The following is a 16,668-nucleotide window of genomic DNA, read 5'->3' as shown; positions in this document are numbered from 1 at the left end:
TCTAAGGGCTTCATCTTCCAGATTTTGAAATTTCTCAAAAGTTTGATCTCTCTGAGAACTGGTCTGCAAGTTTATTTCCGTTCTTAGGTCAGCTTCCACCCTTTATAAGAGAAAGTTGTGTGTCCTCCTTACCCCTCATCCTCCTAACAGTGCATTGGTGGGAGCAGGTTGGGGAAAGAAGTGGAGGGGGGTGCTATATGGAGACAGTAAAATTCTCTGGGGCTCCAAGCACAGGTACTGTTGGAATTATTGCAGGGTGTGAAGGTGGGCATCCTATGATGATCGAAGTACAAAAGAAGCCTAACCCTGTCTCTCCCTGACTTATGTATAAATCTTTCTAGGAGTCTTAGAAGTAGGGCGTTTTGGCCTCTGTTGGCATATTATGAATTCATACACTTTGTGGAATGGAGAATTGGTAGTGACTTCCCTTTTTCCACCCCTTGATTATTATCAAAGAATAAAAGTCTCTTGTGGCAGAGAACCTTGGCAGCAAAGCAAGCTTCAGATGCTGACCATGGGGTTTCCACAGATTTAAAGGTAAGCAATGACTTTTGGTGGTTTTTAACATGCTTCCCTAGGATTTGGAACAAAACTGAGAAAATGAAGAAATCTCATGTCAGAATAAGAAATCCTTTTGCAATTTAAATGGTTTGCAATCTTTGCTTTCCACAAAATTGCAGGGGGGCCTAATCTAGTTGTCAGTAGATAGATCATTAACTATAGAATAGATATAACTATGTGATTTTAGTTATCTATTGCCACATTGTTGTAACAAGAGTTCTTCTGTTCCTACCAACTTTTATAAGTTTCTCAGCACTTACAGCCAGTGGTGTGCTGGTAAATGTTTGACAATTGACTAGGGGAAGCTACCAATGAGATGTCACTGAACATGCAGCTGGGAAGATATATTTCTACCACACAGATACAATAGGTGCAAATAATCTCAAAAGCATGGATAACAGTAAAGTGTAGTGAGATAATTAGTAAGTGATGAGTTTTGAGTATTTATTTCCTTTATGGTTTTGTTTTTGTTTTTGTTTTTTTGAGACGGAGTCTCACTTTGTCACCCAGGCTGGAGCACAGTGACGCAATCTCGGCTCACTGCAACCTCCGCCTCCCAAGTTCAAGCGATTCTCCTCAGCCTCCTGAGTAGCTGGGACTACCGGTACACACCACCATGCCCGGCTAATTTTTGTATTTTTAGTAGAGACAGGGTTTCACCATGTTCGCCAGGATGGTCTCGATATCCTGACCTCGTGATCCACCCGCCTCGGCCTCCCAAAATGCTGGGATTACAGGCGTGAGCAACTGCACCCGGCCTCCTTTGTTTTTAATATAATTGTATGTTCATATAATTTAATTTTTAGTAATAGTTATGTTTAACAACTGGCTAATGACATAAAAAAAAAGCAACAACAACAAAAAAAACAGGATCTCTCTCTGTAGCCCAGGCTGGAGTGCAGTGGCAAAATTATGGCTGATTGCAGCCTTGACCTCCCAGGCTCACGAGATCCTCCCACCTCAGCCTCCAGAGTAGTTGGGACTAGACATATGCCACCACGCACAGCTAATTATTATTATTATTATTATTATTTTGGTAGAGACAGAGTCTTACTATGTTGCCCAGGCTGGGTTTGAATGCCTGGGCTCAAGCAGTCCTCTCAACTTAGCTTCCCAAAGTGCTGAGATTACAGGTGTGAGCCATGACACCCAGCCACAAAATTTCTAAAAATTGACTTTCATGAACCACTACAAGATGGCTTTAGCACACCATGGTTTGACAGCTATAAAAAATGAAAAATAGGAATAAAATTATTGCTAAAACTTATTTCATTCTAGCAATATTCGTTGAGGTGTTTGTTTGTTTGTTTGTTTGTTTGTTTGTTTTTGACAAAGTCTCACTCCATCACCCAGGCTGGAGTGCAGTGGCACAATCTCTGCTCACTGCAACCTCAGCCTCCCAAGTTCAAGTGATTCTTGTGCCTCAGCCTCCTGAGTAGCTGGAATTACAGGTGCACATCACCACGCCCAGCTAATTTTAGTATTTTTAGTAGAGATGGGGTTTCGCCACATTGGCCAGGCTTGTCTCAAACTCCTGACTTCAAGTGACCTGCCTGCCTCGGCCTTCCAAAGTGCTGGTATTACAGGCATGAGCCACTATACCCGACCTCATGGAGGTTTTAGTGAGCTAATTGGAGAGAAAAAATTGCCCCAGCCACCTAATTAAGACAGATATTTCTAAAACAATTTTACTTTTTCTACTTAATAATTATTTATCAAAGTTTGTAGGACTGGTTTAGAGAGTGATGTGATTTGGCTGTTTGTCCCCTCCAAATCTCATGTTGAAATGTGATTCCTAATTTTGGAGGTGTGGCCTGGAGGTGATTGGATCCTGGGACAGATCCCTCATGAATAGTTTAGCATTATCCACTTGGTGATAAATGAATTCTCACTCTCAGTTCACGCTGGATCTGGTTGTTTAAGAGTCTGGGACCTCCACCTTCCCTGTCTCTTGGTCCTGCTGATGCCATGTGAGATGCCTGCTACCCCGTTACCTTCTGCCATGATTGGAAGTTTCCTGAGCCCCTCGCCAGAAGCAAATGCTGGAGCCATGCTTGTATAGCCTGCAGAACTGTGAGCCAATTAAACCTCTTTTCTTTATAAATTACCCAATCTCATGTATTTATAGTAACGCAAACAGCCTAACACAGCAAGCATATATTTATGTCAAATGGTATACTTTAAATATGTATAGCTTATTTTATGCCAGTTGTACCTTAATGAAGCTGTTTAAATTATTATAGGACTGTTTAAAAGAGTCATCAGTAAGCCTCTGATGCATAAAAAAAAAACACATTATGATAAAATTTTGCGGTGGAACATGGAGTACAAATTTGAGTTCAAATAGAAAAAGAAATGATGCAAAATGTCTGACTCTTAGAAAAGAGCTTGTTCATGTATTTTTTAAATGGATGATTGTAGGTATCGAATTGCTAGGGCATTTAATTTAACTGGATACATTTAAAAGAGTGATGTAATTGTTTTACATTTAAGTGTATAAATTTACAATATGCCAGAAATTACAACCTTTGCAACTATTTAAACTTTTGATGAAAAATGTTAAGCTATCAACTAAAAATTGTGTCAAGGAGTACATAGTCTTAAAATAATTATTTAGAGAGTACACTAGCAAAAAAACAAAAACAAAAACAAAAACTGAAAACAGCTCATTTAGAGAGTTAATGGAAGTTCTTCTATAAAACTATCTTAACCTCCTGGAATTAAGGAAATAATTTCCCCTTCCCCAAGCTCTGAGAATCTCTGAAGGGATGCAACATGTTTGAATATAATTATTTGTGGATGTATGAGTCTTTAACCTGGGCTCCATGACTAGGGGCAGAGGACACATGGTCAGTACTCCTCTAGGTTATGTGTCTCTGCATACATTATTTTGGCGCAAGAAACTTCAGATTCTTTCTTTATATCCACAAAAAGAGGATGTTTGGGGGATCTTCCTTTTGGGTGATCCTGACCCCCAAAGAGTTAAAAATAATTTGTCCAAAACCTGAGATTCTTTGAAAAGTTTTATTGGGTTCTTCTTTGGCCTCCAAAAAACAAAATGCAGTAGTCAAAGGTTTGTAATACTGAATAAGAGTTCCTAATTTCCTGCATGGGACTGAGGTACAAAAACCCAAACAACGAAACAAAACCCACAGTGTTTAGAGCCAGAAGTTCTTCATTAAAATCCTGTTTCCAGGACTTGCCAACTGGAGGAAAGTTTGTGAGTCCCTTTGCTCCTCCCTACAATGGAGATAATTCCCTCTTGAACTAATTAGGAGAATGGAATAAGGTGAAGTGGTGAACACATAATACATACTCACCTATGTTGGGTCCAGCACCCTTTCTGTATATTCTAACCTGAGATTGAGTGAGTCTGAGAGACGGCATTGGTCAAACACTTTACATCCTCCCCCTAGCTTCCTTTCAAGCAAAAGGAAATGATCCAGGACATCAACAGGCAGCCCCCTCCCATGGAGCTAAAAAATGAGCTGAGACCCAGCCTATAACAGAGGTGGTGTCCCTCCTCCTTTTCTCAGACTTCCTAGGCCAGAGTTAACCAAGGCTAGCTGCACACCTGGTACATCCAGAGACACCTTAAATGCTACCTTCTCCTGGAAGCCTCCATCCTCTTCTTTTAATTCTCATTTCTTCCTGCCTTGAGGTTTCTAGGACTCTGTCTGTCCCACTCTTTGGGCAGGCATCCCTTTCTCACTCATGTTAGTTTTAGGTGAAGAGCACAGTCTTCAAAGTTAGAGAGACCTAGATTGCAATCTTGGTGGTATGGAGCAAGACACTTTTTCTCTCTGTGCCTCAGTTTTCTCATGTGTCCCCCCATGTAATTTGAGGGTCATTATAGTTCTTAACATCATAAAAATGTTAAGACTACAGTGCTTAGCACAATATGGAGCATCAAAGTGTTATCTATTTTTATAATCAAGAGGGCCTCCCCATAAGAGTCTTGACTTACTCCCCTCCCCAGCAGCTCCTCACACATGGTTAATAACAGGTAACACATTACTATTTTCAGAACAGAAAAAGGATTGGGCCATAGGGCTCTCTCCCAGGATGGTGCCAACCCTTTCTGGTCTTCCTCAGTTTATGTAAATCTCTCTACAGCTACAGATAATGACAGCTTAGAGTTTCCAGGGGCTGTGGAATGTCCAGCTGCTGCCTTGCATAACCACAGAAACTGAAAACACTAGGCCCAGAAGGGTCCTCTCAAATCATTCAATCCAACAGTACCCACATTGTAAGATAGGCAAACCGAGGCCCACACGGTGAGTCAGCATCCACCACGGGCATTTTGAAGAATTCTAAAAATAACACCTCCAATTACTCTTTCCACTTGCTTTGCTTTATTTTTTGTCATAACATTTCCCTTACCTGCCATCACGTACTTATTCTTTTACTTGTTTATTTTCTGTTTTCTCTGCCACATGTAAGTTTCATGAGGGCAAGAACATTGTCGTGTTCACAAATGCATCCCTTGCACCTTGTCCAGGGTCTGGCAGAGGTTTACATTCAGTAAATACTTGTCGCATGGATAACTGGATGAATGCCATTTGGACATTTTCCCTTAGAGGCTCAGATGTAGCAATTCACTCACTTGGTCATTTATCCAAAAAACATCTGATTAATATCTTGTATGTGAGAAGCTTTTCGATAAATCCTGGTGAACAAGACCTGTCCGTGTGCTTAAGCAGCTCCCTGATTAGTGGACAGTAGCTGCCAGCTATACAGTAGACTGAGGATCTACTATATGCCAAGCTGTGGGCTGGCAACTTTATATGCATCTTCTCTGTCTTAGCTCAGTTGTTGCAATTGCGAGGAACATGCCTCACTCAGGACTCCTTAAGCAAAGGCTTAGGAGTTATTAGGAGGACCAGGAGGGCTAAAGGTTAAAACTGAAAGGGAAACATCAAGGACTGAGATGATGCCACAGGCTGGCGACTTATCTCTTACTCTTTAAGTCTGCTTGTTCTTTCTTTAAGAGTGTCTCTTCTTTTTCCTGGATGTGTGCCTCTCTCTCTTTTACTGACTTACTGGTTCTCTCTTCTAGACTAAATTTTGGGAGGGGACCACAAGACTCATTGGCTTGGCCAATGGCCTTCCTTATTCCTTAAGTGAGCACCTGCAGCCCAGACCACTTTTTGGATTACTATTTGGCCTAGAGGGTGAACATTTAGCTTCTCACATACCCTGAGCAGAAGGTATGTTTAATCAGAAGGGAGTATTGACCATCATCTTCGCTTGGATGCTGTGAAGTAAGTAGTTTTATCTCTATTTTACAGATGAGAAAACAGGCTGAGCAAGGAGAAATGACAATAAAACCGTAACTGTAACAAAGCTGCCCTAACCCACCTGCAAACCTACAATTGAGAAATCCATTGCTGTTGCCCCTGAGATTTGTGGGGTGTTTGTTATGTAGCAAAAGCTGACTGATACAAGATTCAAACTCAGGTTTCTTTGATTCTGTCTGCGTCACCATGCTGTCTCACTGAACTTACAGCCCTGATTCCTGTTCCTGATTCCCAAGTGTCCTGTCCTAAAAGGAGCAGAGATAAATATTGTATTCATCCATTTTCTGATATTATAACAGAATCCCGCACTGTTGGTGTTCTGAGTACACTGGCATTCCTTGATGCTAGATTTTATATTGTTGATTGACTTGTTTATCATCTCTATCCTCTACGAGATTAGAGTATTTTCTCTTTATTCACTTTATTCATTTATATCCATACCACCTGGATCAGTTTCTGGCACATAATAAATGCTCAATGAGTATTTATCAAGTAGATGATTGAATGAATAAATAATGGTAAAAAGGAAGTGGAAAAAACAACTTTTCATCTTAAAACAAAGCCCTGAGTCCTTTAAGGTCAGAATAAAGAATACTTTCTAGGTAGGGACAGAAAGTTTAGTACATGATGGGGTCAAGAATCAAGGTAAGAAAACTTGAAGGTGTGAGGCTGGGCACAGTGTCTCATGCCTGTAACCCCAGCCCTCTGGGAGGCCATGGAGTGAGGATCACGTGAGCCCAGAAGTTTGAGACCAGCCTGGGCAACATAGTGAGACTCCTTATCTACATAAAATAAAATAAAAATAGCCAGGCCTGATGGTATGCACCTGTAGTCTCAGCTACGCAGGAGGTTGAGGTGGGAGGATTGCTTCAGCCCCGGAGTGTGAGGCTGCAGTGACCTATGATAGCGCCACTGCACTCCAGCCTGGGTGACAGAGCAAGGACCTGTCTCTAAAATAACAACAAAGGCCGGGCACAGTGGCTTACACCTGTAATCCCAACACTTTAGGAGGCTGAGGTGGGCAGATCACCTGAGGTCAGGAGTTCGAAACCAGCCTGACCAACATGGTGAAACCCCGTCTCTACTAAAAATACAAAATTAGACAGGCGTGGTGGCACGTGCCTGTAAATCCCAGCTAGTCAGGAGGCTGAGGCAGGAGAATCGCTTGAACCCAGGAGGTGGAGGTTGCAGTGAGCCAAGGTCACACCATTACACTCTAGACTGAGCAACAAGAGTGAAACTCCGTCTTAAAATAAAATAAAACAATAACAATAAAACAGTACAACAATGCAAATAATACAAATAAAAAATTAAAATATAGTATCACAACTATTTACATTGTGTTAGATGTTTAGAGATGACTTAAAGAATGTGGGAAGATTGCATAGACTATATGCAAATACTATACCATTTTATATAAAGGATTTGAGCTTCTCTGGGTTTTCATATCTGCCAGGAGTCCTGGAACCAACCACCCATGGATGCTGAGGGATGGCTGTACTCAGAGGTCCTTCCACCCACTGTCATGCGTGGCATCATCCACCCTGCATAGAGAGAGGGATTGCAGAAAACCCCTGATCATTAGACGCAGAACACAGAAAACCAGTTTCCTGACTCCCTCTGGTGTGAAGGAAAGAACAGGGAGGTTGGGGTGGAAAGTTAGAGTGGAAAGACAGACACCCCAGATGTTTCTTAACTTTTTATTATTCCAGCTGACAAGACACGCCACACCTCAATGTGTACTGAGTGTGAGTCACTTCCTTCTCTAAGCCTCAGTCTCCTTACCTGTAACATGGGGACAATGTTTATACCTACATCCCTGGGGCTGTTGCAACAATAAGATGAGGTCAGGTAGATGAAAGTTGTATGTCACTGTAATGTCCAGTGCCTTTTTTGGGGCGGGGGGGGGACAGAGTCTCACTCTGTCACCCAGGCTGTAGTGCAGTGGTGCGATCTCAGCTCACTGCAACCTCTGCCTCGCAGGTTCAAGCAATTCTCCTGCCTCACCCTCCCAAGTAGCAGGGATTACAGGCATGTGCCACCACTCCTGGCTAATTTTTGTATTTTTAGTACAGACAGTGTTTCTCCATGTTGGCCAGGCTGGCCGCAAACTCCTGATTGCAGGTGGATCCACCCACCTTAGCCTCCCAAAGTGTTGGAATTACAGGCATGAACCACCTCGCCCGGCCTTCAGTGCACTTTTTGTTACACACTGCGAAGGAAGTGTGTGGAGTCAAACTGGCCTGGGTTGGAGTTCAGCTCTACCACTCACTGGCAGCATGGCTTTGGGTAAATGTCCCTTCTCTGAGCCTCAGGATCTGCATGTGTTCAGTGGGGCTATTAATAGTTCTCAACTCACAAGCTTGTTTTAGAAATTAAATAAGGATTAAATTATATACGTGCCTGTCATACAGTAGATGCTCAGCAAATGTTCCTCCCCAAACACAGACACAAACAGCACTTAAAGCAACCTGGGTAACAAAGGGGTTTTCAGTCTGGAGGAGAAAACAGGCAGCTAATGAGCTCTCTCTCCAGTTTCCCTTCTAAGAGAGGAACTCACTGGCCAGAGCCCAGGATGGTCACCGATGCAGAGGACAGGCAGCCAACTCCAAGCCTCCCACGTGGGGTTTCCAAAAAACTGTGAGCACAGAGTTACATAACCTGTCCCTGAGACACGTGTTTCTACTGAAGTGTCTTCATCAAATATTCCCCGAAAGGAAACATGTGAGCAGGGCAGTAGGGCAGCCTAGCGGGGGAGGAAGGGAGAGAGGGAGGGATCTAGAGAACACGAGAGCAGGGGTGAGAGGAGGAAGAGAAGGTATCACATTTAATGTGCTCCTACTATGGGCCAGCCACCAGGCTTGTTTTGTCTGATACATTGTTAGATCCTTGCCATAAATCTGAGATCAGGCATTTCCGTTCCCACATTCCAAAGGAAGAAATAATAACAATCATATTAACATTGCTGATGTTAACATAGTGCCCACTGCATATCAGGTGGTGGAACTAAGCACACATTTGACCCTCAGGACAGCCCATAACATGGGTACTATTCTGAACTCCACTTTATAGAAGAGGAAACCAACTGAGACTCAGAGACATGAAGTAACTTTCCCAAGGTCACCCAGCAGGACAGCAAGACAGCCGGAGAGCCAGGATTCGAATCTAAGCAGGGCTCTCAAGCCTATAGGCCTATGGGAGAACATTTCCCAAGGGATTTATGGAGGTGGATCCAGAAAGTGACCTTAGCGATTGTCCTTACATGCATGCCGTGGGGCCCCAGTGTGAGAGTGATGAAAGAGACCAAGTGACCAGAGGCACTCCCCTCCCCTCCACCCAGAGGACAGTTTGTCCCAGCTTGTGGCTGTTCGTCACTCTGCCTCTGAACTAAAGTTTAACATTTCATTCATAAGTTTGGAACCACAGACTTGGCAGCGTAGGAAGAACCCTCGGAGACCAGCTAGCTATTCAAATCCAACCCCCTCATATTACAGATGGAAAAAAACCCTGAAGCGTGAATGTGACTTGCCAAGGTCACAGAGCAGTTTTCTGTTGGATGACGGAGCCGGTTTAGGGTCAACTACAGATCATCTTGTGCTGTAGTTATCAAATGTGGGTGCACCTCTTAATCACTTGGGGAGCTCTTTAAATACACAGATCTCCACACTCTGCTTTGGGAGACTTGGACTTAGGTTTGCAAACAAGGACTGGAAATTTGAATATCCAGTATGTTCCTCAGGTGATTCAGATGGCACAGGGCCACGACAGCATCTGCAAGTCGGAGTCCAATGTCCCTCTTTCATTTGATAGTTTGGGATACTAGGACCCACCAGCGGACTCGCCCAAGGTCACATAGCAAGCCAGTGGGGCCCTAGTTCAGACTGTGTGGTCTGAAGCAGACTGCTTGTGGTCAAATTTGAAAATGGGCCAATGAAGCTAAACAAGGGAGGTTGCCCTGATTTCCCCCAGCTCTTGGTTTCCTTCTTGGATCCAAATTAAGACAGAGGATGGTGTGCATTTCCGAAGCTTGGCAAGGCGGGAATCCAATAACTGAACTCCCAAAGGGAAAAGGAAAGGGCAGGAGGTTAGCTTGTACGCCCAGTGGGGTTTTCCCAGAGGTGAGCTCCGGACTCTAGGGATGACATCAGACATTCCAGCCAGCCCTAATGTCGAAAGCCACCTGTGTTTTCTAGTTCAGCAGAATGGGTAGGGAGGGCCTTCCCTACTGGGAGGAGATGGGGTGCAGTGGGCCCAGCTGTGACGTGAAGGGGGCAGAGTCCAGGAAGAGCCACGCATTCCAGCACCTGCAAGGAAGACAGCTGCCCTGGGTATTGTCAACCTCTGCAGCCCTTTTCCTAAGCCTTTCCTCCCATTTCTCCCTAATCCCTCACCCCAGGGCTAACTGAGCAGAGAGATTCACTGCCCCTTTTCCACTTCCTGCTACTCCACCACCTGACTATTTTACTATCTCCCTTCCTTCATTTCCCTCTCCCTCCCTCCCTTGCTCCCTTCTGTCCTGTTCTTTTATTCTAAAATGGCATCTTGGCTGGACACAGCGGCTTATGCCTGTAATCCTAACACTTTGGGAGGCCAAGGTGGGAGGATTGCTTGAGCCCAGGGTTCAGGACCAGCCTGGACAACATAGGGATACCCTGTCTCTACAAAAAAAAAAAATTAAATGAAAAATCAAAAAAGCCAAGTGTGGGCCAGGTGTGGTGACTCATGCCTATAATCCCAGCACTTTGGGAGGCTGAGGCGGGCAGATCACTTGAGGTCAGGAGTCCAGACCAGCCTGGCCAACATGGTGAAATCCCGTATCTACTAAAAATACAAAAATTAGCTGGGCATGGTGGCACACACCTGTAATCCCAGCTACTCAGGAGGCTGAGACAGGAGAATTGCTTGAACCCAGGAGGCGGAGGTTGCAGTGAGCCAAGATCATGCCACTGCACCCCAGCCTGAGCGACAGAGCAAGACTCCGTTTCAAAAAAAGCCAGGTGTGGTGGCACATGCCTGTGGTCTCAGCTATTCGGGAGGCCGAGGCTTGGGCCTGGGAGTTTGAGGGTGCAGTGAGCCGTGATTGCACCACTGCACACCAGCATGACTGACAGATTGAGACTGTTTCAAAGAACCAAACTAAACCAAAACAAATCTAAACTAAAAGGCATCTTGATGTTTGGAGTCAGTTGTCCTGAATTTGAATCTCAGCTCTGCTCCCTGTGAGTTCTCTGACCTAGAGAGTCACACCACCTCCCCCGCAGCCTAGTTTCCTCCCCTATAAAAAGGGGACAATAGCTATATTTTCAGATTGTGAGGATTAAACAAGATCATGTAGGCACTTAAGAAACAGATGTTTTCTCAGAAACACTAGATCACGTGCGTAATCAGTGAACTAGAGGAATTTGAATACATATTTGTTGAACTGAATTGAGGTGCCTAAAAGAATGGTTGAGCTGGAAAGCACCTAAGAAATCTTTGGGCCTTAATAACTCCCAAACTGAAGTCCAAGTGAACTGTTCAGGGTATTTCCAAATGATAAGGACAATCGCACACTCTCAATAAAGTCTCAAGTTTCTTTACTTTTGTCTGGAATTGTATCAGCTCAAGGTGATAACATGGCTATCACAAGCTGTTCAGAAATTCTGATTGGCAGTTACATGGCTCTTTGATAAGCCTTCTTTTTTTTCTTTTGAGACGGAGTCTCGCTCTGTTGCCTAGGCTGGAGTGCAGTGGCGCGATCTCGGCTCACTGCAAGCTTCGCCTCCCAGGTTCACGCCGTTCTCCTGCCTCAGCCTCCCGAGTAGCTGGGACTACAGGCGCCCGCCACCATGCCCGGCTAATTTTCTGTATTTTTAATAGAGATGGGGTTTCACCGTGTTAGCCAGGATGGTCTCAAACTCCTGACCTTGTGATCTGCCCGCCTCAGCCTCCCAAAGTGCTGGGATTACAGGCATGAGCCACCGCGCCCGGCCTAAGTTTTTTTTTTTTTTTTTTTTTAATGAGAAAATAATTACTGGAAGGTAGATTTAATGATGGAAAACGTTAATCATGTCCAACTCCTCATTTCATAAACAGGGAAGCTGAGGTTTAAAGAAGGAAGTGGCTTGCTGGTCACACTGGGTGGCACAGCTGGCCCTAAAACCCAAATTCTTTTCCTGGAACCAGTTACTTCCTGTCTTTCCACTCCAGAGAGGGGGAACCTAGGATCAATGAAGTTGATGGGTTTTCGTCTGCTGGAGTAGGAATAAGTGAGTTATCGATTTGCTGTTGCTGTCTCTGTTCTTAACTCATTCAGCAAATATTTACTGACTGTCCACTATTCGGATTTGGAAGATAGATAAAACAGTCATGGCAGCAGAGAGGGTCAGGATTTACTCCTAGGTGTGACTTCAGAACCTGTGCTTTTTTCCACTGGACACCCACATTTTAAAACACCCACTACTCTGCCTTCTAATATAGTTCAACTGTGTCTCAGGGCAGGGACTGTCTTATATGTACACGTGCTAGCCTTCCTGCCACCCAGTAGGTGCGAAATCAATGTTGTGGTGTTGAGGAAACACTTGAATTTATTTATTTATTTATTTATTTATTTATTTATTTATTTAATTTATTTATTTATTTATTTATTTATTTAGAGACAGAGTTTCGCTCTTGTTGCCCAGGTTATTTATTTATTTATTTATTTATTTATTTATTTAGAGACAGAGTTTCGCTCTTGTTGCCCAGGCTGGAGTGCAATGGCATGATCTCAGCTCACCGCAACCTCTGCCTCCCGGGTTCAAGCAATTCTCCTGCCTCAGCCTCCCGAGTAGCTAGGACTACAGGCGTGCGCCACCACGCCCAGCTAATTTTGTATTTTTAGCAGAGACGGGGGTTTCTCCATGTTGGTCAGGCTGGTCTCGAACTACCGACCTCAGGTAATCCGCCCACCTCAGCCTCCCAAAGTGCTGGGATTACAGGCGTGAGCCACCGCGCCCGACCAACACTTGAATTTTAATCCTTACTTTGCTACTAACTGTGTCGTTGAAACAGTATGTTGCTTTCCTTCTCTGGCCCTTAGCTTAACTATCTGTACAGCGGGAACAGTGGCAAACTCCTACGTGGAGGAGCTTGCAGGTCCACTTCAAGTTATCAGACTCTAACTAGGAGAAAGCACTGAGAATTTAGGCTGAAAATAGCGACACTGTTTATCACCTCATTAATTCCCAAACATCATTACCGCGTCCTAAGTCACCCCACTTCCCTCTCCCCTAGCCGCCTTCCTTTAAAAAAAAAAAAAAATTCCCCTCTAGAGGGCGCGCAAGCTCTGCGGCCTTCGTTCCTCACTTCCGTTTGCCTTCACTCTTCCTTCTGCGCATGTGCTCAGTTCGCTATCCGGCTGTTTGCACCTCGTTCAGGCGGTTCAGGCAAAGGTTGCACCCACTACGCCTGCGCAACCTCAGCCCCGCCCCTCCGCCGCTTTCCCCGGAAACGTTTCTTTCCTACGCAGCCGCTCCTGCCGCTGTGGTCGCTGGAGCTTTGCCTCTCTAGGCCGGCAGCGCCTCTCCTCCATGGTCCTGTCTGTCAGCGCTGTTTTGGGAGCCCGCCGGTGAGACCGGGCCACGCTCAGACACTTCAATCGTCGAGTCTGTCACTGGTGAGTAGACCCCAGGGGAGCTCGTGTACGGGCGGGGACCGCGCAGGCGGAATGGGCTGGATATCCCCTCACTCTGAGAATGGGTCTGTCCGCCCCGCCTTCCCCCTAACTCTTGGAATGGGCTCACCCTTTGGTTCCAGTCCCTCCTCCCGGGCGGGGCGGCGTTGCCATGGCGACGGGCCGCTGGCTGAGGCCCGGCTCGTGTCCCTGCAGGGCATGGCGGGTCAGTTCCGCAGCTACGTGTGGGACCCGCTGCTGATCCTGTCGCAGATCGTCCTCATGCAGACCGTGTATTACGGCTCGCTGGGCCTGTGGCTGGCGCTGGTGGACGGGCTAGTGCGAAGCAGCCCCTCGCTGGACCAGATGTTCGACGCCGAGGTAGGGTCCCCGGACTGGCGCGGGTGGAGTCTTGGCCTCCCCGAGTAGGCTTTGTGGTCCAGCATTACTGTGCTGTAGACCTGGCTGGGTCACCTTCTTGCTTTTTAGCCCTGGGAAAGGGATTTCACCTTTCTGAGCCTCAGCTGCCTCATCCATAAAATGGAATGACAGCAGAGGCTGATTAGTACAAAGAAAAGGGCCTGGATGTTAATACAATAAACACGTCTGTGTTCCAGGCAACTCTGATACGTTGCCTTTCTGATACTCTGGGAAAGTGACTTAAATTCTCTGAGCTAGGTTCTCAGGTGCCACACCGGAGAGAGGGGTGGATAAAAGAGCATTCATGCGGGTACAGTGGAAACTGCCTGGACTTCGGGGTCAGACAGGCCTCCGTTTAAGATCCACTTACTAGCTGTGTGACCTGGGGCAAATGTCACCTCTGTGAACTTGTTTTCCTCTCTTCAAAACCATGAGACTAGTTGCAGAGAGGTCGTGGACTGCAATATAAAGAGCATGTGCTTTGGATTCAGAAAAGCAAGGGTTCAGTCTAGGCCTAAACATATAATACTAGCTGTGAGACCTTGGGCAAGTTGCTTCCCCTTTCCGAGCCTTTTCTGAAAAGTGGGCAGGATACTCCTACCATGTCGCCCTCAACAAAATGTTACAAGGCCCAGAGGGGTTTAGGAATAAGAAGGTACTTTGTAAAGTGTAAAGGAGGCCTATAAGTTGTTACATCTAAGAGGCAGCTGTGGTGTGTGGTGATGAGCACAGTTCTTAAAGCCAGGAGACCTGGGATGGAGTCCTTGCTCCTGCTGCTTGTTCTCTGTGTAGCCCTTGGGCAAGTTATTGTCCAAAAAGTGATAAGAATCAAAAGAAGAAGAATGGCTTTGTGAGGTTTTTTAGGGATAATATGAGATTATGTGTGTCAAAGACCTTTCTTTGTCAGCTGAAAGTGTGGTGCGGATGTTTGGCATTTGATAGGATTGTGTTGGATAGTGGAGGTTGCACACCCACCGTTTGCCTAGTTGCAGTCTCGTAGGAGCCTCTGTCCTCCTGGGAAGAGCTGTGGGAATGCCGGGCTTTGTTGAAGAGCCATATGATGCACACAACCTGAGTTCTAGACTAGGGATCAGCAAACCTTTCTTTTAAGGGTGAAGTAGTAAGGATTTTAGGTCACAATTACTCAGCTCTGCCATTGTAGCACAGAAGCTGCTATAGACAAATACATAAGTGAATAGGTGTGGCTGTGTTTCAATAAAACTTTATGTACAGGAGCAGATGCCTGGCCTATGGAGCCATAGTCAGCTGAACACTGTTCTAGACTTAACTCTTGGTGTTTATTACTTTGAGCAACTTAACCAGTCTGAGCTTTTATGTCCTCCTTTGTAAAATGAAAATAATCCCTTTCTGCCTGCTGTGAGAAACAAATGAAATCCCATAATGGATGTCTATGAAAGCACCTATTGGAAATAGGCTGTCATACAGATGAAGGGAGGTATTATCTTCTGTGCTCTGGGAAGAATGCTTGTTCCTTAGGAGGCTTGCTGAGATCCTGGGGCTCTGCCAAGTCCCTTCTCCAGCATATTTCCATTTGTGATTCCCCCTCAGATCCTGGGCTTTTCCACCCCTCCAGGCCGGCTCTCCATGATGTCCTTCATCCTCAACGCCCTCACCTGGTGAGTATCGCCAGTTTTGCTATCCAGCTTTTGGGCTCTTAGTGCTGGGACTAACTTCCTAAGTTTGAACATGAGACAGGCTGGCACTTGTTTCTGGGGAGTGGTGGAGTAAAGTGGGTGACAGAGGCCAGTTCTGGGACCGGCTGTATAATGGGCCTCCTTCCATTGCTATTTTGACTTACCTGGAAAGCTCTTATGTCACTATGTTTGTGCTGCCTACAAGACAATTTCCATCTCAGATAACTTCCCTGATGTGGAGTGAGCTGAGGAAAGGATTCGACCGAGAGGCAGGAGCACTGGGTTCTGTTCTTGGTTTGTGTGCCATTGGCCAAGTTACTTGCCATGGGCCTCAGGCTCCTCTTTTGTCCATGAGGGGTTGGACTCAGTGATGTCTAAGGTCACACGTAATCATTGCCTGTCTCTTAAGAGGCAGTTTAGCATAGTGATCAAGGTCTCAGGCTCTGGAGGCAGACTCATTTGGCATTGAACCTCAGCTTTACCACTAGTCTAGTGACTTTGGACAAGTTAATCTACCACAGTTGCCTCATCAGTAAAATGGGGCTAGTAATATTACCTACCTCATAGTTGTAAGGATTAAATAGGTTAATTCACAAAAAGGACTTAGAACAATGCCTTGCATGTTATTATTATTCTTGTCCTTACACCGGAGGTTGAAAACTGGTGGGCTGACTTTGACCTAAATTTGTCTTTCAGATAGGTTCTATTTGGCTTACATAGATGTCAGCCCACACATGGTGTTTAAAACATTTTTTTCACTTAGTTGAAAATCAGGCTATTTTATATAAAAATCCAGATTTCTGGCTTCTCTTGAATAATGGAAGGACTGATTGATTCTAGGCCAACCTTCTAGCATGATAAGATTTACCTAGATGCAAGTAGCTACTGCCCCCACTTTAGCTAGAACGTGTATGCTTCAGGGTGTCACGATCTGCATCAATTCCTAGGATCCCCTAGTGACAATTGCCATCGATCATCAAGCTCATACTCAGTCAGCTTCACTCTTGACATTACCTGCCAGGTTCTTCTAGGCGTCAATATCATAACCCTTGCTTCACACTTATCTCGTCACTTCTGACCACTATGCTGCCATCCTAAT

The 16,668-nt window shown here is 45.2% G+C and overlaps 1 protein-coding gene across 2 annotated transcripts in view; it reads left to right on the top strand.

Annotated features, from left to right (window-relative positions):
* The first annotated feature begins 13,339 nt into the window (after nt 1-13,339).
* SYS1 (SYS1 golgi trafficking protein) overlaps nt 13,340-16,668 on the top strand; it is a 28,026-nt gene continuing 24,697 nt past the window's right edge. Inside the window, exons 1-3 of one of the 2 annotated variants that reach the window (XM_032142756.2) lie at nt 13,340-13,497; nt 13,711-13,875; nt 15,484-15,551. In XM_032142756.2, the coding sequence (XP_031998647.1) occupies nt 13,714-13,875; nt 15,484-15,551 (230 nt within the window). In that variant the 5' untranslated portion in view covers nt 13,340-13,497; nt 13,711-13,713. Of the gene's footprint in view, nt 13,498-13,657; nt 13,876-15,483; nt 15,552-16,668 lie in introns of those variants that run through there. The other variant, XM_058432893.1, reaches the window with a different exon arrangement.

The sequence above is a fragment of the Hylobates moloch genome, unplaced genomic scaffold (assembly GCF_009828535.3).
Source record: "Hylobates moloch isolate HMO894 unplaced genomic scaffold, HMol_V3 SCAFFOLD_21, whole genome shotgun sequence".
NCBI classification, from domain to species: domain Eukaryota; kingdom Metazoa; phylum Chordata; class Mammalia; order Primates; family Hylobatidae; genus Hylobates; species Hylobates moloch.
This window is presented reverse-complemented; position numbering and strand designations above follow the sequence as displayed.